The 23452-nt window shown below is 56.7% G+C and overlaps 3 protein-coding genes across 4 annotated transcripts in view; 2 read left to right on the top strand and 1 right to left on the bottom strand.

The window, feature by feature from the left end:
- The window catches only part of AP2A1 (adaptor related protein complex 2 subunit alpha 1), a 32718-nt gene extending 24108 nt beyond the window's left edge, over window positions 1-8610 (top strand). Inside the window, exons 8-24 of one of the 2 annotated variants that reach the window (XM_046682241.1) lie at window positions 1498-1648; window positions 2117-2285; window positions 2431-2568; window positions 2898-3080; window positions 3524-3621; window positions 3908-4139; window positions 4231-4398; window positions 4477-4640; window positions 4918-4983; window positions 5338-5394; window positions 5501-5583; window positions 5684-5773; window positions 6992-7115; window positions 7192-7308; window positions 7392-7461; window positions 7677-7811; window positions 8165-8610. In XM_046682241.1, coding sequence (XP_046538197.1) covers window positions 1498-1648; window positions 2117-2285; window positions 2431-2568; window positions 2898-3080; window positions 3524-3621; window positions 3908-4139; window positions 4231-4398; window positions 4477-4640; window positions 4918-4983; window positions 5338-5394; window positions 5501-5583; window positions 5684-5773; window positions 6992-7115; window positions 7192-7308; window positions 7392-7461; window positions 7677-7811; window positions 8165-8242 — 2123 coding nt within the window. In that variant the 3' untranslated portion in view covers window positions 8243-8610. The remainder of the gene's footprint in view (window positions 1-1497; window positions 1649-2116; window positions 2286-2430; window positions 2569-2897; window positions 3081-3523; window positions 3622-3907; window positions 4140-4230; window positions 4399-4476; window positions 4641-4917; window positions 4984-5337; window positions 5395-5500; window positions 5584-5683; window positions 5774-6991; window positions 7116-7191; window positions 7309-7391; window positions 7462-7676; window positions 7812-8164) is intronic. The other variant, XM_046682242.1, reaches the window with a different exon arrangement.
- A 13-nt stretch (window positions 8611-8623) lies between these two features.
- On the bottom strand, window positions 8624-13363 carry FUZ (fuzzy planar cell polarity protein). Its single transcript, XM_046682243.1, has 11 exons — window positions 13120-13363; window positions 12740-12861; window positions 12373-12457; window positions 12056-12124; window positions 11751-11855; window positions 10782-10979; window positions 10582-10677; window positions 10145-10251; window positions 10006-10070; window positions 9849-9923; window positions 8624-8871 (listed from the first exon to the last, which is right to left on the bottom strand). Exons 1-11 carry the CDS (start codon window positions 13228-13230, stop codon window positions 8645-8647), a joined length of 1260 nt encoding a protein of 419 aa, XP_046538199.1. The 5' UTR covers window positions 13231-13363; the 3' UTR covers window positions 8624-8644.
- Window positions 13364-20759: 7396 nt separating this feature from the next.
- MED25 (mediator complex subunit 25) overlaps window positions 20760-23452 on the top strand; it is a 35257-nt gene continuing 32564 nt past the window's right edge. The window contains exons 1-3 of the mRNA XM_046682144.1: window positions 20760-21037; window positions 21132-21177; window positions 21516-21640. Of these exons, the coding sequence (XP_046538100.1) occupies window positions 20775-21037; window positions 21132-21177; window positions 21516-21640 (434 nt within the window). The 5' untranslated portion in view covers window positions 20760-20774. The remainder of the gene's footprint in view (window positions 21038-21131; window positions 21178-21515; window positions 21641-23452) is intronic.

Raw genomic sequence — 23452 nt, 5'->3', positions numbered from 1 at the left:
ACTATGCCACCGGGTTGGCCCCCACCCCAGCTTTTTCTTTTTAAATTTTTTCTTAAGATTGGCACCTGAGCTAACAACTGTTGCCAATCTTCTTTTTTTTTTTTTCCTGCATTTTCTGCCCAAATCCCTCCAGTACATAGTTGTATTTTTAGTTGTGGGTCCTTCTAGTTGTGGCATGTGGGACGCTGCCTCAGCATGGCTTGATGAGCGGTGCCATGCCCGCACCCAGGATATGAACCAGTGAAACCCTGAGCTGCCAAAGCAGAGCGTGTGATCTTAACCACTTGGCCACAGGGCCGGCCCCACCCCAGCTTTTTATTATGAAAAATTTCAAACATAAAGGTGACTTGTGAGAACAGTGTAATGAACACTCAGGCACCCTCTCCCTGGACTCAGCCAGCTGGTAAAGCCTCTGCTGTGTCTGCGCTCTCGCTCGCTCACTCTCTCAGACCCACAGTTGCTAAATTACTTGAAACTGAGTTGGCCACATCATAACATTCCCCCCACCCTGAAACACTTCCAAAGCGGGCTCCTGGGCCCGGGGACCCTGTGCGACCACAGTGCCCTGCTCACGGCGAGGGAGATGCAGAATAGCCCCACAGAGTCGTCAGTTCTCTGGGCACCGAACTGCCCGCATTGTCCACAGCTTTACTTTTATGGCTTCAAAAAAATACAGTACAATCTAGGCCCACAAATTAAATTTGATTATGTCTTTGTTATTTTGTTTTTTAGTCTGGAATAGTCCCCCACCCCAACCCCCACCACCTGTTTTTGAAGAAACCAGGAGAGTCTTGCATTGCAGGGTTTGGCTGATTGCTGCCTGTGTCCTTTAGCTCGGCCCTCTGTGCTGTGAATTGCCTGGTAGATCTGGATGCAGCGGTTTTTGCTAGAACATTCGACAGCTGTTCTGTGCACCTGGCATTGCCTCACATTCAAGGGAATGGCAGTTATCGGGTTTGTGTGAGCTTCTAGTTGGCGTCTATGTGTCTCGTGGTGGCCCAGCTTTGTGACTGTTGAATGCCTAACCCCAGGCGTGGAGCCTGGCCCTCGTGTGCGCTCGGGTCTCCTGCTGAGTGGTGAGTGCTGGCGAGTGCGTTCTGTCAGACAGTGCTCGCCACTCAGACCCCTCCCTGGGCTGGCCTGGTTTGAGGATGTCTCTGGGGAAGGCTCCTGGAGTTTTCTTGGCTCTGTGAGAAACTTAAACAGCATTATGCTCCAGAAGGGAAAACTGAGGCTCACAGGGGTGGAGCTTCTTGCCCTGAAGGGTCTGAGCAGAGTAGGACGAGAGCCCAGGTCTGGAGATGTGTCCTCTGTCGGCCTCCCACCTCCGCTGGTCACCTGGGGACCCGGGAAGGGCTTGAGGGAGCAGAGACCCCCGCCCACAGCTGTAGGGCCCGTGCCCTTCCCGTGGAGGGCGGGAGCCGTGGCGTGGTGCCTGCCCCTGGCGGTAGGCTGGGCAGGGGGCGCTCAGCCTGGGCACGCGCTCCGTTTCCCCAGAGGATGCGGCTGTGAAGGGGCGGCTGGTGGAGTGTCTGGAGACGGTGCTCAACAAGGCCCAGGAGCCGCCCAAGTCCAAGAAGGTCCAGCACTCCAATGCCAAGAACGCCATCCTCTTCGAGACCATCAGCCTCATCATCCACTACGACAGGTGCACCGCCAGGGGCTGGGACAGGGGCTGGGGCCCGACTCCCGGTCTGAGGGAGGAGCGGCTGGGGCTAGAGTCCCGGTCTGAGGGAGGAGGGGCTGGGGCTGAACTCCCGGTCTGAGGGAGGAGGGGCTGGGGCTGGGCTCCCGGTCTGAGGGAGGAGGGGCTGGGGCTGGACTCCTGGATCCTAGGCGAGCAGGTCTGGGAATCTTGACTTGTAGGCAGGAGGACGATGACAGGGTGTGAAATGTTACTCTGCCAGGTTGGTGCTGGGCTCTCCTGGGATGCGAAACTCCTGGCTCTTTATTTGGGTCTCCAAGGCCCGGATGTCTCTGTCACCAGGAGTGGTCATGACTGAGGCGGAGGGCAGGAGTTAAGACCTGGGCCCCGAGGGGAGATGAGATGGATCAGTCAGGTCTGCGTCCTCCGCCTCCTCATGTCCCCCTGTCTCTATTTCTCTCTTGCTGGCAGTGAGCCCAACCTCCTGGTGCGGGCCTGTAACCAGCTGGGCCAGTTCCTGCAGCACCGGGAGACCAACCTGCGCTACCTGGCGCTGGAGAGCATGTGCACGCTGGCCAGCTCCGAGTTCTCCCACGAGGCAGTCAAGACCCACATCGACACCGTCATCAATGCCCTCAAGGTGCGACCTCCCGGAGGCTGCCCTGGGCCAGGCCCTCCACACCAAGCAGCCTGAGTCCCCTCTGCCCCCTCAGAGAGGCCCCTGAGTGGCCAGCCCTATGCCAGAATGGGGCCTAGAACACACCCCGCCTGCTCTCCTCCTTCAGACGGAGCGGGATGTCAGCGTTCGGCAACGTGCAGCCGACCTCCTCTATGCCATGTGCGACCGGAGCAATGCCAAGCAGATTGTGTCGGAGATGCTGCGGTACCTGGAGACAGCTGACTACGCCATCCGAGAGGAGATCGTGAGTTCTGGGAGGGGCTGGGGCCTGGACCCACCGGGTCTGAAGGAGGAGGGGCTGGGGCTGGACCCCTGGGTCTGAGGGAGGAGGGGCTGGGGCTGGACCCCTGGGTCTGAGGGAGGAGGGGCTGGGGCCTGGACTCCTGGGTCTGAGGGAGGAGGGGCTGGGGGCCTGGACTCCTGGGTCTGAGGGAGGAGGGGCTGGGGGCTGGGACTCCTGGGTCTCCAGATGGAGACACTGGTGAGCCCAGATCCGGGTGAGTCCCCACCCCGACTCTCCTGGTGGGCACATGCATGTATACACACTCCTCCATCCTCCCTCCCGGCCGGCAGGTCCTTAAGGTGGCCATCCTGGCCGAGAAGTACGCAGTCGACTACAGCTGGTACGTGGACACCATCCTCAACCTCATCCGCATCGCGGGCGACTACGTGAGCGAGGAGGTCTGGTACCGTGTGCTGCAGATCGTCACCAACCGCGATGACGTTCAGGGCTATGCCGCCAAGACCGTCTTTGAGGTCAGCACCCCCACCTCACCGCCATGACCTGCAGCAAGGCCAAGCAGGGACAGCTGGGCTGTGGGGCCAGCCAGCCTGGCCACCACCCTGTTTCCTCCTCCTCAGAGCGGTGCCTGGGCACCCAGGGGAGAGTCAGCAGGGTGTGGGCCTGGGGCGCCCAGCACGTAGTTGCTGATCCCCAGGTCTCGGCAGTTTCCCACTCCCTCTGCCCAGAAAAGGGGGCCCAGTGCCTCCTCATTTTACTCCCAGTGTGGTGTGGGCCGGTCACTTAACCGCTCTGTGCCTCAGTTTCCCCATCTGTAACCCCACCCATGTCATAGAGTCGTGAGGGTTCCACAAGTTAAGACAAGTCAAGGGCTCAGCACCGGCCTGGTGCCCCTGAGCGCCCCTGAGCCGGGCGGCACCACTCACTCTTGTCCTCACCCGTCCCGTCCCTGCCCCAGGCGCTCCAGGCCCCTGCCTGTCATGAGAACATGGTGAAGGTCGGCGGCTATATCCTTGGGGAGTTTGGGAACCTGATTGCTGGGGACCCCCGCTCCAGGTGAGACGGTGAACACACGCACTTCTGAAGGCTTGGGGGTGGGGGACCCCAGGAGTCTCCAGGCTGGTGACATGGGGCCCTCACACCAAACCCCTGGGGGGTCAGGAGGGTCCGGCTGTCAGGAACATCTGAGACGGGGGCATGTGACGGTTGGGGCCCTGGGGAACAGCAGTGCCCTCGAGCGGGCCCAGGGTCCTGGGCAGGGTTCCCCTAGGGAGCGGCATCGTGGGGGGCTTGCTGGGGGAGGGCCGCTGTAGCCGGCCCCGCTGACGCCCGCGCCCCACAGCCCCCCCGTGCAGTTCTCGCTGCTGCACTCCAAGTTCCACCTGTGCAGCGTGGCCACGCGGGCCCTGCTGCTGTCCACCTACATCAAGTTCATCAACCTCTTCCCCGAGACCAAGGCCACCATCCAGGGCGTGCTGCGGGCCGGCTCCCAGCTGCGCAACGCCGACGTGGAGCTGCAGCAGCGCGCCGTCGAGTACCTCACCCTCAGCTCCGTGGCCAGCACGGACGTCCTGGTCAGAGCCGCCCCGCGCCCCTCCTGCGCCCGCAGCCTTGCTCTCCGGAGCCGCCGCCCACCCCTGACCCGCTGCCGCCCCCGACCTGCAGGCCACGGTGCTGGAGGAGATGCCGCCCTTCCCCGAGCGCGAGTCGTCCATCCTGGCCAAGCTGAAACGCAAGAAGGGGCCGGGGGCCGGCAGCGCCCTGGACGACGGCCGGAGGGACCCCAGCAGCAACGACATCAACGGGGGTGTGGAGCCCACCCCCAGCACCGTGGTGAGTCCCCCGGGGCCAGGCCCCCCGGGGCGGGGCGGCCGGGGATCACCTGTCCTCATTGTCACCTGCCTCCTGCAGTCGACACCCTCCCCCTCCGCCGACCTCCTGGGGCTGCGGGCAGCTCCTCCCCCTGCGGCCCCGCCGGCCCCCTCGGGCGCGGGCAACCTCCTGGTGGACGTGTTCTCCGACGGCCCCGCCGCGCAGCCTGGCCTGGGGCCCAGCGCCGAGGAGGCCTTCCTCAGGTACCGCCCCTTTTCCGTCTGCCCCGCCCACCTCGCTCCTCCCTCCCTGTCCCTGTGCCTCTGTCGTCCTGGCTGCCACCTCTCCTGGCCTTCTCCCTCCCTCTGGCCACTCTGGCCCCGCTTCGTCGTCCTCTCCTGTCACCGTGTCTCAGCCTGCTCTTCTTTCTCTCCTTCCCTCCTCCCTCTTTCTCTCTCTCTGGCCCTCTTGCTGCCTCTCTGGGATTGGCTGCCTGCCACGCCTGTCTTCTCTTGTCTGCTCTGGGATTGGATGGCCCAGCGAGCTGGAGCCGCCTGCCCCTGAGAGCCCCATGGCTTTGCTGGCTGACCCAGCTCCAGCTGCTGAGTAAGGGTGGCCTCAGGGGGCGGGGGGCAGACTCTCGTGTCCCTAGGGAGGGTTAGGGGACTGGGAACTCTCGTCAAGGGGTTCCTGCTGAGCCGCAGAGGCAGGGACGTGGAGGGGAGTGAAAGTCAGGGTCCTGTGATGGGGGCACGGAGGTGACGGCACATCCAGAGCCTGGTCCCCTTAGAGGCAAGGGCCAGTCTGATTCTGGGGTTCTCTGAGGTTCTTTGGGGAACCTGGGGATGTGGACTCGGGGGTTCTGTCCCTTCAGAGCTTGCTGTCTCCTACCTAGTAGCTCTGGCCCTTTGCCTCCAGCCCCCCAAGCCCCCAGCCCTCTCCCTCCTTTCCTGCTTGCAGCCCAGGTCCTGAGGACATTGGCCCACCCATCCCGGAAGCTGATGAACTGCTGAATAAGTGAGTCCCGAGGGAGATCAGGGAGGGGAGTGGGGACAGGCGGGGACCACAGAGCAGGGCCCAGACAGGCCCCCTGTCATCCTGAGCCCCCCGCCGCCCCACCCAGGTTCGTGTGCAAGAACAACGGGGTCCTGTTTGAGAACCAGCTGCTGCAGATAGGAGTCAAGTCGGAGTTCCGGCAGAACCTGGGTGCGTCCAGGTTGCGTGGGCTTCAGGGAGACCGTGGCTTGGAGGGTGGCTGGGGAGGAAGTAGAAGGAACCCAGATGGAGCCCCGCCTCCCCCCCGCAGGCCGCATGTATCTCTTCTATGGCAACAAGACTTCCGTACAGTTCCAGAACTTCTCGCCCACCGTCGTCCACCCCGGAGACCTCCAGACTCATATCCTCTCGGCCTGGCCTGGCCCCCTGGCTCCAGCCCGCCCCTCCGGTCTGCCCCTCTGGCTGCTGGGAAGCAGGTGGAGCCAGTCCAGAGCTCTGGGTGGCCCTCTTGGGAACCTGAGCGCATGGTTACCTCTCTGAGATGTGCTGTCGTCTGTGAGACGGGGGTGGGCCTCCTTCCCCCAGGACAGGGGATGGCAGTGAGGTGACATGATAGGTGCACACAAGGCTTTCCTTCTGGGACCCCAGCTGCTCCAGGCCCTTCCGTGTCCTGACCTCATCCTCCGTCGGGCTCCACACCCATCTTTCCAGCTCTTCCTGTATGTAAGAGCCAGGCCTGCGGGTCTTTCTGCTGACTAGGGCCTCTCCTGTGTGACCAGGGCCACTCATTTTGCCTCTCTGAGGCTTCCTGTCCTCCCTGTGAAGTGCAGACCTTCTTCCTTCTCGGGTTGTTTTGAAAATCAGCACAACTGGAAACCCCTGGAGGGGGGCTGGCCTGAAGGAAGTGCTCGAGTGGGGTCCGTCCCCTCTGCCCCATCTCTGGGCCTCATTTCCACAACGTGAAGTTACAGGATTAGACCCCAAACTTGGAGGACATTTTCAGGTCTTTGCTTTATTCATCATCGACACTTCCAGAGGCTTCCTGGAGGCTCAGCTCTGTGCTGGGCACAAGGTGGGGGCGGGAGTGGGGGAGATGCATAAGACCCCATCCTTGCCGATGGGTTGTGGACATGAAAGTAGATGGTGACAACACTGCCACCATTTTTGTGCCCTTACCACGTGCCAGATACGCTGACAGGTCCTTGTAGTGGTTCATTTCATCGAATGCTGGGGACACAGTGTCCATTTTGCACATGGGGCTGAGAGGGGCTGAGTAACTCGCCCCCAGTCACTGGGGTGGTAAGAGCTGGGGGGCGGACCCAAGGCAGCCTCCAGAGCAGAGGGCTCCTGCTTGAGGACGGTGTGCCCTGTGCCGTAGCGCAGGTTGCTGAGCCCACGGGGAATGCCAGAGTGGCTCGTACAGGGTGGCTTTGGGGTGTCACATAGGAAGGACTTCGGGGTGGGGGAAGGTGCCTTGTAGGATGAGTCCAGGACGGCAGGGCCGGCCCCTCGGGGTCCTGCAGCTTGGGGCTGCTGGGAAAGTTCAGAACCATCAGGGGGTCCATGGCCAAAGTCCCCAGGACCGCCCCCTCCTTGCTTCCTTGACCCCGACGGGCACAGCTGGCCGTGCAGACCAAGCGCGTGGCCGCGCAGGTGGACGGCGGCGCGCAGGTGCAGCAGGTGCTCAACATCGAGTGTCTGCGGGACTTCTTGACGCCCCCGCTCCTGTCCGTGCGCTTCCGGTGAGTGGGCGGGGCGCGGGGGCGGGGCCCCCGGGGAGGGCGGGCCCTGACGGAGCGCTCCCTCCTCCCCCGCCAGGTACGGGGGCGCCCCGCAGTCCCTCACCCTGAAGCTGCCGGTGACCATCAACAAGTTCTTCCAGCCCACAGAGATGGCGGCGCAGGACTTCTTCCAGCGCTGGAAGCAGCTGAGCCTGTGAGCGGCGGGGGGCGGGGCCGCAGCCTCACCTGGGGGGCGGGGCTCCCAGGTCCCTGACTCGAGCCTTTCCCCGCCCCCAGCCCCCAACAGGAGGCGCAGAAAATCTTCAAGGCCAACCACCCCATGGACGCGGAAGTTACCAAGGCCAAGGTGAGCGCCGGGGGAAGGCCGGGGAGGCGCCCCTGGGCCAGCATCCCCTCCGTGCCTCCCCCTAACTGGGATCGGAGAGCCGCGGCCGCCTCACTTCTCTCCATCTGTAAAGGGGCGTCAGTTCCTACTCCCAAGGGGTTTGGGGACCTGGTTTGCCGCTGTCTGGGAGCTGGCAGCCATCTGGCACCCTCCTGTGCCTGCCTCTTCCTCCCCAGCTCCTGGGGTTCGGCTCTGCTCTCCTGGACAACGTGGACCCCAATCCTGAGAACTTCGTGGGGGCTGGAATTATCCAGACTAAAGCCCTGCAGGTGGGCTGCCTGCTCCGGCTGGAGCCCAACGCCCAGGCTCAGGTGAGCGGTGGTCTGGGGACGTGTGTGTCCCCGTCCGTCCCTGCCTGTGCGCATTCTCTGCGCCCGCCCCTCCTGCCTCAGTGGGTTCTTTAATCGGCTTCCTCTGCTCTGTGTCCTTGTCTGGCCATTCTCCAGTCTCTCTCTCCTTTCCTCCCTGGTGTTTGTCTCCGTATCCGTTCCATGCTTGGCCTCTCTCATCCTTTACCTCCTCTGTTGCTTTTATTCTTGCCTCTTGTCCCTTCTATCACATTTCTTACCCTTTGTCCTTTTTCTTTCCTCTCACCTCCTATCTCCACCCGGGCTCTCCATCTCCTCCGCGTCTTCCCTGAGTTCCTCCCCATGTCGCCCCCTAGATGTACCGGCTGACCCTGCGCACCAGCAAGGAGCCCGTCTCCCGTCATCTGTGTGAGCTGCTGGCCCAGCAGTTCTGAGCCCTGGACTCTGCCCCCGGGGCCGTGGCTGGCGCCGGGCAGCCCCTGGGACCGAGGCAGCTTTGGTGGATGGGGCAGCAAGGGGACCTCCGCTGGTGGTGACAGGGAAGACCCCGGGGTGGGGGGATGCCTAGGACCTTCCTCCGGCCTTTTGTATTTTTATTTTTGTTCATCTGCTGCTGTTTACATTCTGGGGGGTCAGGGGGGGCCCCCTCCCTCCTTTCCCCCCCCCCCAAGCACAGAGGGGAGAGGGGCCAGGGAGACTTGGCACCTCCTCCCCTCCCACCCGCCCCCTCGTAGCCCCTCTACCCCCTCCCCATCCAGGGGCTGTGTATTATTGTGAGCGAATAAAGAGAGAGACGCTAACAGCTTGGCGTCCATGTCCATGGCTCACAGCGGTGGTCAGAGGAGCGGGGTGAGGGCGTGCAGGGTGTGGGTGGCCAGGAGCCGAAGCCCATGGGTGGGACTCTGAGAAGACAGCAGCAGCAGCAGCCGCCGGGGCCCCAGCTGCAGGGCCACCAGCCGCCACCCTGTGCCTGGCTCTTCGGGCCCCGACACCAGGTAGCAGGCCCGCGGCACCTGGGCCCGGTGGGCTGTGTTCTCTGCCTTCTCCTCTGGCTGCCCCGGCTCTGAAGGAAGGACAGGAAAGGCCGAGGTGACCAGTGGGGCCTGGACAAGTGGGATGCCAACCTGCAGTAGCCACACCCATCCTGGGCTTAAGTTTCTGACTCCTGATGGGGAAGCCTGCCCGCTCCAGCCAGCTGTCAGTGACCTGAACAAGGCCACGGACTTTCTCGTCCTCTTCCCACCCGGCCTTTGTCCCCTGCTTTCTTGGGGGTACTGTGTGCAGCCCCGGGCAATCCGATTAGCAGTACAGACCACAGGCACACAGGTGATGCTCCCCAGGCGCCAGGGCCGAGCTCCTGGCACCATCCCAAGGACCCCGGCCCACTTACACGGGGAGGCAGGCGGGGCTGGTGGGGTCGCACAGCCAGGAAGAGACGGTCGTCTGCCCCTCCCAGGTGGAACTCTTTACCATCTTGCTCCATTCCGCAGGGCCTTCACTGGGGCTGTACCATCCCCCTAAGTCCCTTCCTTTGTCTCTCTGGGCCTCCAGGGTTCTACGACAACTTTTCCCTCCTAACCTGGGCTCTGTGGATCCCCCCACAATGAGGACGATGGGCAAAGCCTGTACTGTGAGCAGTAGAGCGCAGCGTGTGGCTGTGGGAACCAGGCTGCCCATGTTTGAATCGTGGCTCTGCTGCTGCTTAACTGAGCCTCAGTTTTCTCATCTGTAATATGGGGATGATGATAGAACAGGAAACAGCTCTCAGCCGTGAGGATGAGTCATCACGTAGAAAAGCACTTGGCAAGAGCTGAGGTCTCGGGTTAACTATCAGGATTACCTAGGAGGTTCTGGAACCAGGCTGGGGCCTCCCTGCCCTGCTTCCTTCAGTGTCGGTGCCCAGTTCTCAAGGAGAGCCGTGCCCAATGCATGCCCGGTTCTCCTACCAGTTTCCCCAGCCCCACCCCTTACTCCTGCCGTATGTGACATGGGGCTCAGTGTCCCAGCCTCTGCAAAGGGGGCACTGTGCCCACCGCTGACCTGGTGGGAAGTGCGTGGCGGTGACCAGGGTGTAGAAAGAGCGGAGGAGGCGCCGGCGCTGCTCAGGAGAAGGCTCTGGAAGAGGAAGAGAGCCAGGGTGAGGGAGAGCCCCTCCCTGGCCCGCGCCCCTCCCGGCCCCGCCCTCCTCCTCAGTCACCTTTATCCCCCAAGGGCTCCACGGTGAAGAGGCAACGTTTCAGTTCCAGGTGGAGGAGCAGCAGCCTGTGGGAAAGGGGGTTCATGGCCAGGGCAGAGGGGATGAGGACCCCCAGCCCACTGCCCCGTCCGAGCCCTACCCGAGGATGTCCGTGTGCAGGGGGAAGCCCGCGGGCAGCGCTCGGGGTCCCAGCGGCAGGCAGGCCCGCAGCGGGTCCAGCAGCGGCAGCCACCAGCGCTCCAGAAGCTGCAGGGGGCGTGGTCAGCGGGGGAGGCGGGGCCGGTGGGTGAGGTCAGGGAGGAGGGGCGGGGCCCTCAGGGCGGAGGGCTGAGGGGACCGAGGAAGGGACGAGGCCTGGAAGGATGCTGACCGTGGAAAGGTGAGGCCCGGAAGGATGGGGTAAGAGCGAAAGGGGCCGAGCTGTGATCAAGGCGACTGGAGCGCTGTCCAAGGTGGGGCGGGGCCCACGGGAGGGGCGGGGCTGGCCCAAGGCGGGTCCAGGGTGGACAGAGCCCCGCAGAGCCGGGCGCGCGGGTACAGGGTGTGACGGGAAAGCGGGACACTGCCCGGATTCACCTGTGGATCCAGCTGGCCGAGGGGCGGGCGCGGCCCGCAGAGCAGACACAGCTCCAAGCCCGGCAGCAGCGTCAGGGTCAGAAGCCGGTGCGGGACCTGAAGCGGGGCGCAGGGTGGTCTGGCCGGAGCCCCGCCCCTTCCCGCCGCAAGCCCCGCCTCCAGGCCCCACCCCTTCTCGCGCCCCGGCCCCGCCCACTCACCGTGGGGCTCCCGTGCGGCAGGTACACCGGGTAGTCGCGAGCGGCCTGCGGCGGCAGCGAGCCCACCAGCCAGGGCAGCAGCACGGCCTCCGGCATCCCCAGCCGCCACCAGCTCTCTGTTGCTGCCACCACCCGGCCCGACACGACCAGGCTGACGAAGGCCGTGCCCGCGGCCTCAGCGAACCCAGAGAGGGCTTCCTGGGGGAAGGGAGGCGCACGGGCGGCAGTGACTCCGCGGGTGGGCGAGGAGTGGGAAGAGACCAGCATACGGTTCCCTGCCTAGCGGCCATGATCGTGTCTGTCACCCTCCTGGGCCTTCACGTGCAGCTGCAGTCCCCAAGTCGCATTGTGAAGCTAGATTACACAGGCACGGTCCTGCTACCACACCTGACACGTGCTCCTGAAGCTCATAATTCTACCTGCAGCAGGTACGGCTTATTGAGGCCTGCTAAGTGCCAAGCAGGTGCAATCAACAACCTACTGAAGCTCAGAGACGTCAAGTCATCTGCTGAGAGTCACACTGCTGGGAGGCCGCCGGGCCAGGTGAATCAGCAAAAGCAGTATTTAAGGAAGGGTAGACAGAGATTGCCCAGGCAAAAGGAACAGCATGTGCGAAGGCAGGGAAGCTGTTGGGATTTCTGGCATGAGGCAGCAGGGGAAGGTGGTCCGTGCGGTTAGCAGAGGTTAAGGTGAGCAGGTTGGTGGGCGTCAGATTCCACAGGTCCTCAAACACCAGGCTGAGGGGCTGGGGCCTTGTCCAGGGGGCGATGGAAGCCACTGGAGGGCTGTGACCAGGGAAGGGGCGGGGTCCTCTCGGGGTGTAGAAAGATCCTTCTGGGGCCAAGTAGGGGCCGGACTGGAAGGCGAGAGGATGGGAAGGGGTTGAGGCAACGGTCCAGGGGTAGGAAGATGAGGACCGAGCCAGGCCTCTAGGGACAGGTTTAAGAGTTCCCAAGGCACCCCCAATACCTGCAGGAGAGACCCCTCTGGAGGAACCACACAGTCCACACACTGGGTCAGGTCCCCGATGAGCTCTGAGTCCCCCAGGAAGCTGTCGATGAGGCGGTAACTGGCCTAACAGAAGGAGAAGAGGGGAGCCTAGGACCCAGGTAGGTCCCAGATCTACTGCCACCCCCGCAGAAAATCGGCCCTGGGCCTAGCTCCAGGGTCAAGCTGCCCCAAGAACCCATGGGCTCAGGGGCTGCTAGGAGCTGTAGTTCCCAAATAAAAGACTAGGTATCCTAACTTCCCATCCCCACGTCCCACAGCCTCACCCTCAACTCCTTCTTCAGTCTCTCTACGTTGCGGATATTGGTCAATTCTTCCAGTCCCACAAGAAGAACCTAGAAAAATGATAAAAGAGAGTTAGGGGCCCAGGACGATTGGTTCTAAGAGAGGAGAGGCTGCGACTGAGACGGAGGGAGGAGGCAGCTGGGGATCTGGACTCCTGAGTGGGAGGGAGGAGGGACTGAGGGCCAGGATTCTGGGTTTTGGAGGAGGCGGGTGTTAGGGGCCTGGCTCCTGGGGCTGAGGGAGAAGGATGCTGAGAGCTCAGACTCCTGGGTTTGGGAAAATGGGCTGGGAGTCTCACCATGGCCCCAAACACCATCTGGAGTAGTCGCTCCAGTCTCAGCTCCGAGGTGCCCTCTTCAGGTGACAGAACAATGAGGGTGATGCTGGGGGAAAAGAAGGTGAGAAGGAAGAATGAGTCCAGGCCCGGGAAACAGGGCAATGAGGACAGTAGAGTCTGCCCTTGATCCTGGACGCCAGCTACGTCCTCCCCCAGCATAACTTGCTTCTCATGCAGAGAAACTCGGGGATCAGAGAGGGTAGCTGGCTTGTCAGAGATGCCACAGCCAAGCAAACATCTGGCCTTGGAGAGCTGGAAGGCCTTGGGGCATCTTCAACAAGGGCTATCTCCCGGGTCCTGTCCCTGCCCCAAGCTACCGCTTGGTGACCTGTTGTGGAAGCTTTTCCACACCACGGTCGTGTCCTCGGTCCTCGCAGAGCTCAGCTGCACCTCCAGATTCTGCCCAAACATGTGAACTCCATTGAGGGAGCCGATGACAGAGAACGGGAGCTGGGGAAAGGTGGGGGACATTAGACAGAAGCCCCCAATCCCCTCCTCCTTGGGACTCAAGTGTCCAAGCCCCCGGCCCCCTCCTCCTTCTAGATCCCCTGACCCCTCCTTGTCGGGGAACCAAGATTATTGGTCCATTGCACGCTCGGCCCTATACACTCATCTCTCAACCTTGCCCAGCCGGCAGTCCCCTGAAGACCCAGAGTCCCAGCGCCTAGCCCTCTTCTGTTTCGGGGATCCAAGGGTCCAGGGCCCCACCTGCTGGCGGGCGGGGGCGCCGCCGCGGCTGCTTCTGCAGAACAGGGGCACCCCGCTGGAGGCCGCGAGGCACATGAGATGTACGATGCCCTCCGTCCCCTCCTCCCCCATTCGGAATCCTCCCCAGTTCCCTCGTGGCGACGGCCAGTGCCCGCCTTGGAGCGTGCCCGTCGTCACACTAAGTCGGGCTGCCGTCCGAAGCCGCCAGAGGGCGAAATGGGGAGCCGATTGGAAGAGGACTAGATTCCCGCCTACTTCATCCAACGCAAACCCAGCCTCTAGCACCTCCCCCAGAGCCCTCTGGGCTCTCCTCCGCCCCAACCGGAAGTCACTGTGCCCCTAACAAAGATGGCGGCCAATTGGATTGGCCAAGCTTCATTGTCTCTCCCTGGAGTGGTTTGATTCCATTTATTTAAGGAAGAGAATGAAGAGCCCGGCTTGAAGGTACTGACCGCGCCAAGGCGTTGCCTAGCAACCATCAGGGAGGCCAGGATGTTTTACATTCTAAATTGATAAACAGCTATGCCCCACTCAAAGATGGCGACGGTGCCGTGCCGTTGCCTAGCAACCACTGCCATCCCGCTTTCCCTTTTATAGTGGTAAACACTATGCCCCGCTCAAAGATGGCGACCGTGCTGAGGCGTTGCCTAGCAACCACCATTCAGTCTCATTTCCAGTCTAAGAACGTAAACAGTTTTGCCCGGCTCAAAGATGGCCCAGCGCCCTTTCTTAGAGCGACATCAGACAAACACCATCTCCCCCCCACCCTCCACGATGGTTTGGTCCGGCGAGCGTTGCCTAGTAACCACGAAATGAGGTGGTTGTTTTTGTTATCGGAGAAAGAAAGATGAAGTCCTTTATTTTCCAGAATCATAACAACGTTATTTTTGTAATGAATCTATACATGATAGTGTATCATGCAGAATATGAAGCGAGTCCTCCACAAATCCTTTCCCTAAAAGTAAAAAGTTGACAGTTTAACAGAATATTCATGTTTTCATAAATATGATCACTAGGCTAATGTCGTTTTCAAACTTTCTTTTTCTATTCCAACCGTGTAAATATACTATGTCTTTTTATAGTCTATATTATGGATGTAACGAAATCGGCTTAGCCAATCCTGTCTTGACGGGCATAGGTGCTTTCCTGTGTTGAAGTGATGAAGTGAATCTCATTGAGTTATCAGTTTAATCGGCTAGATCTTTTCTCTTTTGTTGAATAGTTGCCTTTATTCATCCAAACATATTTTTAAAATGTATAGTAATCTTAAAAAACATTCATTTCTTTTAAAACATGTTTTGCCTGCATTCTGGATTTGATTCCTAATGCTGATTAAAAAATATACAGGCATTCACCCTGCACATTAAATTACACGAAACTTCTGGAGGAATAAACAGATGTGTAAAATAACAAATGAAGTAAAAATACAATTTCTCTCTGAGTTCCATGCATTTTTCTGTAGTCCATTCATATTTACTATGACTATTGATATCTTTGGGGTTGTTTCTGCCATCTTATTTTTATTTTTCTTCTTGTTCTTCCTTTTTTTGGTACTGTATCTCGGGACTGTTTCCTTTTGCTTTGCTTTTTTTTCTTTTTTGCTAGGAAAGCTTCACCCTGAGCTAAGATCTGTTGCCAATCTTCCTCTCTCTCTCTCTTTTTTTCTTTTCCCCTCCCCAAAGCCCCAGTACATAGTTGTACATTCTAGTTGTAGGTCCTTTCAGTTCTTCTATGCAAGCCGCCACCACAGCACGGCCACTGACAGACGAGTGGTGTGGTTCTGGGACCAGGAACCGAACCAGGCTGCCGAAGCAGAGTGCGCCGAACTTTAACCACTAAGCCATCACAGCTGGCTCTGTCCTGCCTTTTTAATATTTTTTTCCCTCCTTTCTTATCTTTTTTTGTTTCCTCAATCTTGTTTTCTCTCTCTCTTCTGATTTCAAATTTATACACTCTAATTCTAATTAATTTGTGTTGGTTATCCTTGGAATTTTACAATACACATTTAATTTAGCAAAAAGCTAAACAAGATCTTAAACCCTCTCTCAAACAACACAAAAAGCACGTAACAGCCTAACTTTGGAAACTCCCTCCAGCCTAACCAACTAATGTTGTCAGCATTTTAGTTCTGACTGGCTTTATGCCCTCATTGAATATTGTTCTCACTTTACGCAGGCAATATTTATTTGTAATTACATAAGTGTTCATAATGCACTTCTTGCATCTCAGACGTTCCTTCCGGCATAATTTTTGATTTTCTTGCTTCCTGAAATACAGCCTACTGGAAAACTGTTTCTCTACTCACAACACTTCTGAAAACAGATGTGTGGGTTTTCCACACCAAACAATTCTCCAGTTCTCTGTGGACATCAACTGGGTGTCTTACAAGTCAATTCACTTGTGACACTAACCACCCAGAGTTCCTTGCGGGCCCCACAGGCTAGGGGCTCAGTCCCACAGGACTGTCCCCACTTCAGATACTAATCACAAGCAATGGGGCCCCAGGTTACCCACACTTCTGAGTTTTGGGGGTTCCCATGTGCCTCCTCCTCATGTTCGATAATTTCCTTTAATGGCTCCCAGAAGCCAGGGAAAGACTTTCCTTACTATTACTGGTTTATTCTAAAGGATATTATAAAGGATAAAAATGGCGGCTGGCCCTGTGGTGCAGCGGTTAAGTGCGCACATTCCGCTTAGGTGGCCTGGGGTTCGCCAGCCCGGATCCCGGGTGCCGACATGGCACTGCTTGGCAAGCCATGCTGTGGCAGGCGTCCCACATAGAAAGCAGAGGAAGATGGGCATGGATGTTAGCTCAGGGCCAGTCTTCCTCAGCAAAAAGAGCAGGATTGGCAGCAGATGTTAGCTCAGGGCTGATCTTCCTCAAAAAAGAGGGGGAAAAAAGACACCTTTTTCCCTCCAGAAATTCCGAGAGTCTGATAAACTCTTGTGTCAGGAACCAACCAGAGACTAAGACCAAATATTATAATGAAAGATGCTCCTACCACCCTTATCACTCAGAAAATTACAGAGGTTTTAGGAACTCTGTGCCAGGAACCAGGACAAAGACCGAATATATATTTCTCATTATATCACAATATCACAATCCTTTCGAAAGTCTCTTGGAGATAAATTCTGGTTTGACTACCTAGAATGTCTTTTCCCCCACCTTCAATACCGTAGAGTTCTGGCATCAAAACTAATTTTTCTCAAAATTCTTAACATATTCCACTATCTTTCAGTTTCCATTTTTGCTGTTAAGAAGTTAACTGTCAGGGCCAGCCTGTGGTTAAGTTCGTGTGCTCCGCTTCGGTGGCCCAGGGTTTCACAGGTTCGGATCCTGGGCGCGGACATGGCACCGCTCATCACGCCATGCTGTGGCGTTATCCCACATAGCAGAGCCAGAAGGACCTACAAGTAGAATATACAACTACCTACTGGGGGTTTCAGGGAGAAGAAGGAAAAAAAAAAAGATTGGCAACACATGTTAGCTGAGGTGCCAATCTTTAAAAAAAAAAAGGAGGGGCTGGCCGAGTGGTTAAGTTCACGCGCTCCGCTGCAGGCGGCCCAGTGTTTCGTTGGTTCGAATCCTGGGCGCAGACATGGCACTGCTCATCAAACCACGCTGAGGCAGCATCCCACATGGCTCAACTAGAAGGACCCACAACGAAGAATATACAACTATGTACTAGGGGGCCTTGGGGAGAAAAAGGAAAAAATAAAATCTTTAAAAAATAAATAAATTTAAAAAAGAGAAAGAAATTGGCTGTCATTCTACATATAATTTCTTTGTAGAGAGCTGTTCTTTCCCTCTGGGTACTGTTTAATCTTCTCTTTCACCATGATGCGTCAAGGGGAGCAACTCTTTTTTTCTTATGATTTTATACTTTGTGTTTCCAGGATCCAAGGATTTTTTTTTTTTTTTTAGTCAATTCCAGAAAATATACAGCCATGAACGCTTAAAATATTGCTTCTCCTCCACTCTCTTTTTTCCTCTTTGGTCTCAAATTAGAAAAATGTCCGACCTTTTAGCTCCCATATCCCTTTTCAAGGTTTAAATATATATTTTTATTTCTTAATATTGTACTCTGGGAAATTTCTAATTTATCTTCCACTTCACTAATTCACTCTTCAGCTGGCTTAATCTTCTGTTTCAATTACCCATTGAGTTGGCGGGTTTTTTAGCAGTTAGATAAATTGCCTTGTTTTTTTCCCCAAATCCTCCTATTCTTTCTCCATATTTTTTGATGCTGGCTGTTCCTTGTGATTGTGTGTGTGGTCGGATGCTTCTAAAATGGCTCCCAATGATCTCTGCCTTCTAGTATTTGCTGCCTTTCCTCTTGTGTGTGCACGAGACCTGAGACTTGCCTTTAACAACAGGATTTAGCAAGAGTGATGGAAGGTCACTTCTGAGATTCGGTTGTAGGGACTGTGACTTCCACCTTGCTTGGATTCTTTCTCTTGCTTGCTCTGATGCAACTAATGCCACATTGTGACCTATGCAAAGAGAGGTCATGGAACCAAGGATGAGCTCTGGCCAACAGCCTGTGAAGAAGTGAGTTCAGCTAACAATTACGAGAGTGAGCATGGAAGCAGGTCCTTCTCTAGTTGTGCCTTGAGATGACTGTGGCCCTGGCTGACACTGATTAGAACTTGCGAAAGACTCTGACGCATAGGACCCAGCTAAGTCTGCCTGGATTCCTCATCTACAGAAACTGTGAAGGAATCAATGTTTGTGTGCGTGTGAGGAAGACTGTCTCTGAGCTAACATCTGTTGCCAATCTTCCTCTATTTTGTATGTGGGACGCTGCCACAGCATGGCTTGATGAGCAGTGCTAGGTCCACACCCAGGATTCGAACCCACAAACCCCACACCGCCGAAGTGGAACGTGCAAACTTAACTGCTACACCACCAGGCAAGACCCCTTGTTATTGTTTTAAGCCACTAAGTTTTGGGGTATTGCTTACACAGCGTGAGATAACTTACGTAATGTCCTTTATGTCTCCCACCATTTGGCACATTATGGTACATTATGAACCCGATAATTCCAATACCCGGAGCCCTGGGGGTGGGGGTCTGCACCTGCTAAGTGTTGTTTCTGTGGACTTGTAGTTGTAGCCTCTGTGCTGGTGGCCTTTGACTGTGCACTCATTACTTGCTATTGATCTGAGTCCTGTGGGAGGATTCACCTCTACTCCTCCGGGAAGCCAAGAGTGTTGGCAACCTGGAGCTAGCTCGGCTGTCCTGGAAGGTCCTGGCGTAGCTGGAGAGCCAGACTCGGTTTTCCAATTCACAGCTGCCTTCAGGCTCTCGGTAATGCCAATGCCGCCAGGTCCCCTGCTGACACTTCTACTGCAAGCCCCTCTTTCTTGTTAATTTCTGGTTCTTTCTCTTTTTGGGGGGAGGGGAAGTCTTGAAAACTATTCCTACCTCTTATGAAACCACCAATGTCACAGAAACAGTGTTTTAACACCTAACCCATCCTAACGCCAGAGGCTAACGGCCAGGCTAACATATCTGATTGTTTATTTGAGGCTTTGTAGTACAGTAATGAAAATAGTTAAAAATCAGTTAACACAATCAATCATACATTCAGCTTATCTAAAGAAAAGTTTCTGGGGCCGGCCCCGTGGCCGAGTGGTTAAGTTCGCGTGCTTTGCTTTGGTGGCCCAGGGTTTTGACAGTTCGAATCCTGGGCGCGGACATGGCACTGCTCATCAGGCCACGCTGAGGCAGCGTCCCACATGCCACAACTAGAAGCACCCACAGCTAAAATATACAACTATGTACCGGGGGCCTTTGGGGAGAAAAAGGGAAAAAGTAAAATCTTTAAAAAAAAAAAGAAAAAGAAAAGTTTCCTTGTAGTTAATAAGGCAGATCTTTATTTTAGGGACCATTTTCATCTTCTTACCTGTTGATCATTTTTTCTATCTCCAATTTACTATTATCTCCCTTACAGTTTTATTAAAAAGTTCATTACACTGGTATAAAAAAAAGAGGGCGCTGCTTTAGATTACAAGAAATTTAAGAGCAATCGTGTCTAAATATGTGCTTGGTCTTTGGATCTTGATGCAAATGAAGCAATTGTAAAAAAAAACGTTTTGAGAGAACTCAGGAAATCTGATTATGGATTTAGTGTCAGACGATAATAAGAAATAACCATTTCAGGAGCGATAATGGCGTAGTGGTCATGTAAGAAAAGGGCCATACCTTCTAGAGATGCCTGTCGAGCATGTAAAGGGAAAGTGACATGATGGTGGGGATTTGCTTTAAAAGCCTTCGGCAAAGAAACTAAAAGAAAAAAGGGATGAAGAAGGTCAGCGTGAAAATGTGGTAATACCGGTCTGTGCAAAGAGAATGCACTCTTTTCCCTTGAAATATATTGCCAAACTGCATTGCAGCAAGTGTTCCGATTTCCAGCCCCTCTTCTGAGCCTGTTCATTCACCCAAACCCTCCCACCCTCATAGACATTACTCTTTCCAATATTAATTAACATGACAAAGGTGAAACACTATATCATTGGACTTTCCGTTGGCACTTTTGTGTGTGTGTGAGGGAAGATTGGCCCTGAACTAACATCTGTGCCCATCTTCCTCTCTTTTATATGTGCGAGGCCGCCACAGCCTGGCTTGATGAGCGGTGTTTAGGTCCACACCGGGGATCTGAACCCGCGAACCCGGGGCCACAGAATCGGGGCGAACTTAACCACTACACTGACCGTCCGGCCCCTATTAGCACTTTTTAATTGGCGAAGATGAGCAGTTTTCAGGTATTTATTTACTGGCTTTATTTTGTATGCGTGTGGGAAAAGCCTGCTTAGATTCCTTCCTATCAAAAAAAATAAAATAAAGTATTTCTATTTTCTCAAGTTTTTATTGATCGGTAAGACGTATCTCTGTAGTACACTTTTCTCAACACACGTTACAATGACTTTCCCAGTTTATCGTCTTTTTTTCAACTTGGTGTTTGGAGTCTTGCGGACAAACCGATCAATATCTTACGTTTTCTGGCTTTCCCGTGATGATAAACTCTTTTTTCCAGTTTTCAGGATGATACACCGTGTTTCTTTATTCCTTGGGCTATTTTTACGGTTTCATTTGTTGCACGGACATTTTTAATCCGCCTGGAATGTATTTATGTTCGAGGCCACTTGCTGGCCCCTCGCCCAGAAAACAACTCTCAGGTGTTGCCTAGCAACAGCCACTTGGATTGGATTTCGGCTTCTTTTCGGGGGGGGGGGAAAACAGCTGCGCTCCCTTCGGGGTTGAGGGCAACCTGAAAGCGTTGCCTAGAAACCGCGTGTCGGACGACGTGATTGGACCCTTCACACGACCCTCCCCCATCCCACCCAGCGCCGGAAAGAACTGAAGCAGAAACTTAATCTCTCTGGTAGAAAACAAGGGCAGCGTACGCGTTGCATAGCAACCAGGTCTCCTGATCCTCCATTGAGTCCAGAGTCGGAATAGGCGCCCCGCTCAAAGATGGCGGCTGACTGTGCCGCTTTCGGTACATTTCGCTCTGGACAGTCGTGCCGGTTATTCAGTCTTCCGCATCGGGCCCCCGAAGGGGTTCGCTACGCCCTTGCTGAGACTTGCACGCGGTGGGCGCGAGCGAGGATGGAGATAGGCCCACCGGCCTTGGGTGCCCCGCACAGCCATGGCCGCGGGCGTGTCCGCGGCTGCGCGAAGCCGACCGGCGCGGGTGCGCGCGCAGCGCAGGCGCACTTCCGCTCCTATCGCGGTGGCTGTGGCGGTGGCGGCGGCAGCGGCAGCGGCGGCGCGGGGCATGGTCCCCGGGTCGGAGGGCCCGGCCCGCGCCGGGGGCCTGGTGGCCGACGTGGTGTTTGTGATCGAGGGGACGGCCAACCTGGGGCCCTACTTCGAGGGGCTCCGCAAGCACTACCTGCTCCCGGCCATCGAGTGAGTGCCGTTTCCGCGACTCCAGCCCCGCCCTCTGCCTTGGGTTTCCCACCGCTTCTGGCCTGACCCCGACTTTCACTGCCGACCCCCACAGGTATTTTAACGGTGGTCCTCCTGCCGAGACGGACTTCGGGGGAGACGTGAGTCTTGGGACTCCCGGGTCCGAGGGAGGTGGGACTGGGGGCCTGGACCCCCGGGTCCGAGGGAGGAGGGGCTGGGGGCTGGACTCCCGGGTCTGAGGGAGGAGGGCCTGGGGCCTGGACTCCGGGGTCTGGGGGAGGAGGGCCTACGGCTGGGGCTGGATTCCTGAATCCGAGGGAGGAGGGGCTGGGACTGGGTCTGAGGGAGGAGGGGCTGGGGGGGGGGGGCCTGGACTCCTGGGTCAGAGGAAGGAGGGAGGTGGGGGCCCCCCCGACTCCTCTGAAGGGAAAGAGTGCTGGGGTCCCAGATGCAGAGTTCCTCTGTCCTCCCCTCCCAGTATGGGGGGACCCAGTACAGCCTCGTGGTGTTCAACACGGTGGACTGCGCTCCCGAGTCCTACGTCCAGTGTCACGCTCCCACCAGCAGCGCCTATGAGTTTGTCACCTGGCTCGATGGCATTAAGTGAGCTTTTTCCCGTGCTTGGGGTGGTTTGGGAGCCCTTGAGGGACGGTGAAGGGATGGTGGCTTGGGTTGGAGCTGCTGGAGCCATTGCCTCACATGGGGTGGCGGAAATGCCTGAGGGGGGTGGCGTTTTTGTCCATAAGGCACTTCCGTGGGGGGTTCTGTGTGCTCAGCGAGTTTGCCGTCAGATTCGAAAGCACGAAAACTTCCCAGACAAGGAGGCCTGTTGACCCTGGCAGCCAGCTTGTGCCCCGTGTGTGGTTCTCGCCTTTCTGTCTGCTGTGTCTCTACTCTCTCCCTCATTTTTCAGATGGGCGCATCGAAGCCTGGGGGCAGGGAGGGGGGGCTGGGCCAGGACAGATCCCTCTGTGCTTTGGATCCAGTTTTGATAGTTTACAGGCAGCTCTTGCAGGTGTGGACAGCCTGGGGCCAAATCACAGCTCTAGGTGCCAGAACTGCCACACCTGGAGTCCCTGCTGGCTCCGCCTCCTCTAACTTAGCCCCAAGGGGGGGTGTTAATAGTGCTTGTCTTCGTCGTTTATTGTATTTCTCATCCACTGTTGCATAACACGTTACCCCCAAACTTACTGGCCGGAAACAAACATTTATTACCGCATGCAGTTTCTCTGAGTCAGGGATTCAGGAGTGGCTTAGCTGGCTGCTTTGGGCTCAGGGTCTCTCAAAGGTTTGAGTGGGACCGGAGGATCCGTCTCCAAGGTGGCTTGCCCTCTGGCTGTCGGCAGGGGGCCTCCATTCCTTGCTGGCTGTGAGCCCCAAGGCCTCCCCTGCGGCTGCTTGAGTATCCTCCCAACATGGCTGCCAGCTTCCCTCGGACGAGGGATCCCACAGAAAGAGCACCGGCGAAGCCCCAGGGCCTTTGATGATCAGATCCCGGAAGTGTCACACTGTCACTTCTGGCGCATTCTGTTTAGTCCACAAGTCAGTCGTGTTCGGTGTTTGGGGGGGTTTTGTGCCAGGAGGCAGGATCGTTGGGGGCCTGGTTACCGTGACTTCATAGGGTTCTTTTGGGAGCTAAGTGAGTTGTTGACTGTTTACAACAGTGCCTGGCGGGTGTTAAGTGCTCCGTCTGTGTTCGCTCCTATTATGTCTCGGTTTCTGGGTTTGTGCGTGGTAACCCTTGTGGGAGGATCCCAGGAGCTGATGTCATACCATGTGTCGTGTGTCCCTCTGGGTCTGACCTGTGGTCGGAGTTCATTAACTGGCACCAGTTCATGGGATACCGTTATCTTGCGACATTCGTGCAGCGAATCTCCGAAGGCCTTTGGTCCCAGGCTGTGTGAGCTGGACGGGGTGCTGAACAGTTGGTGGAATGTTGACCCCCCTCGTGGTCGTTAGCATTACTCGTCAGGATGGAGCAGAGTTTCTCAGCCTCAGCACTGTTGACACTTTGGGCCAAATAATTCCCCATTTTGGGGACTGTCCTGTGCGTTGTAGGATCTTTACTAGCAGCCCTGGCCTCTGCCCACCAGCTGCCGGTAGCCACTTCCCTCCCAAGGTGTGACAAACAAAAATATCTGTGGACGTTGTCAAACGTCCCCTGGGGGGGCAGAATCCACCCCGTTGAGAATCGCTGGGATAAATTGTGATATGACTTAAATACTGTGACGTAGGGGCTCTTTGAGGCTTGAGTCCAAGTCTGACGTCGCTCAAGTCCCTAGCACCCAGCACAGGGCCTGGCACCAAGGGGGCCTAAGGAAAACTCTGTTGAATGAGTAAGTGAATGAATGCTCAGAATGCTCTTCATGTCCTCATTCTCCCTGGTAAACTCCTGTGTAAGCTTCAAGGCCCAAC

The sequence above is a fragment of the Equus quagga genome, chromosome 13, assembly GCF_021613505.1.
Source record: "Equus quagga isolate Etosha38 chromosome 13, UCLA_HA_Equagga_1.0, whole genome shotgun sequence".
NCBI lineage: Eukaryota > Metazoa > Chordata > Mammalia > Perissodactyla > Equidae > Equus > Equus quagga.
The sequence above is the reverse complement of the archived record's forward strand: the minus strand, read 5'-3'. Positions and strand labels throughout refer to the sequence as shown.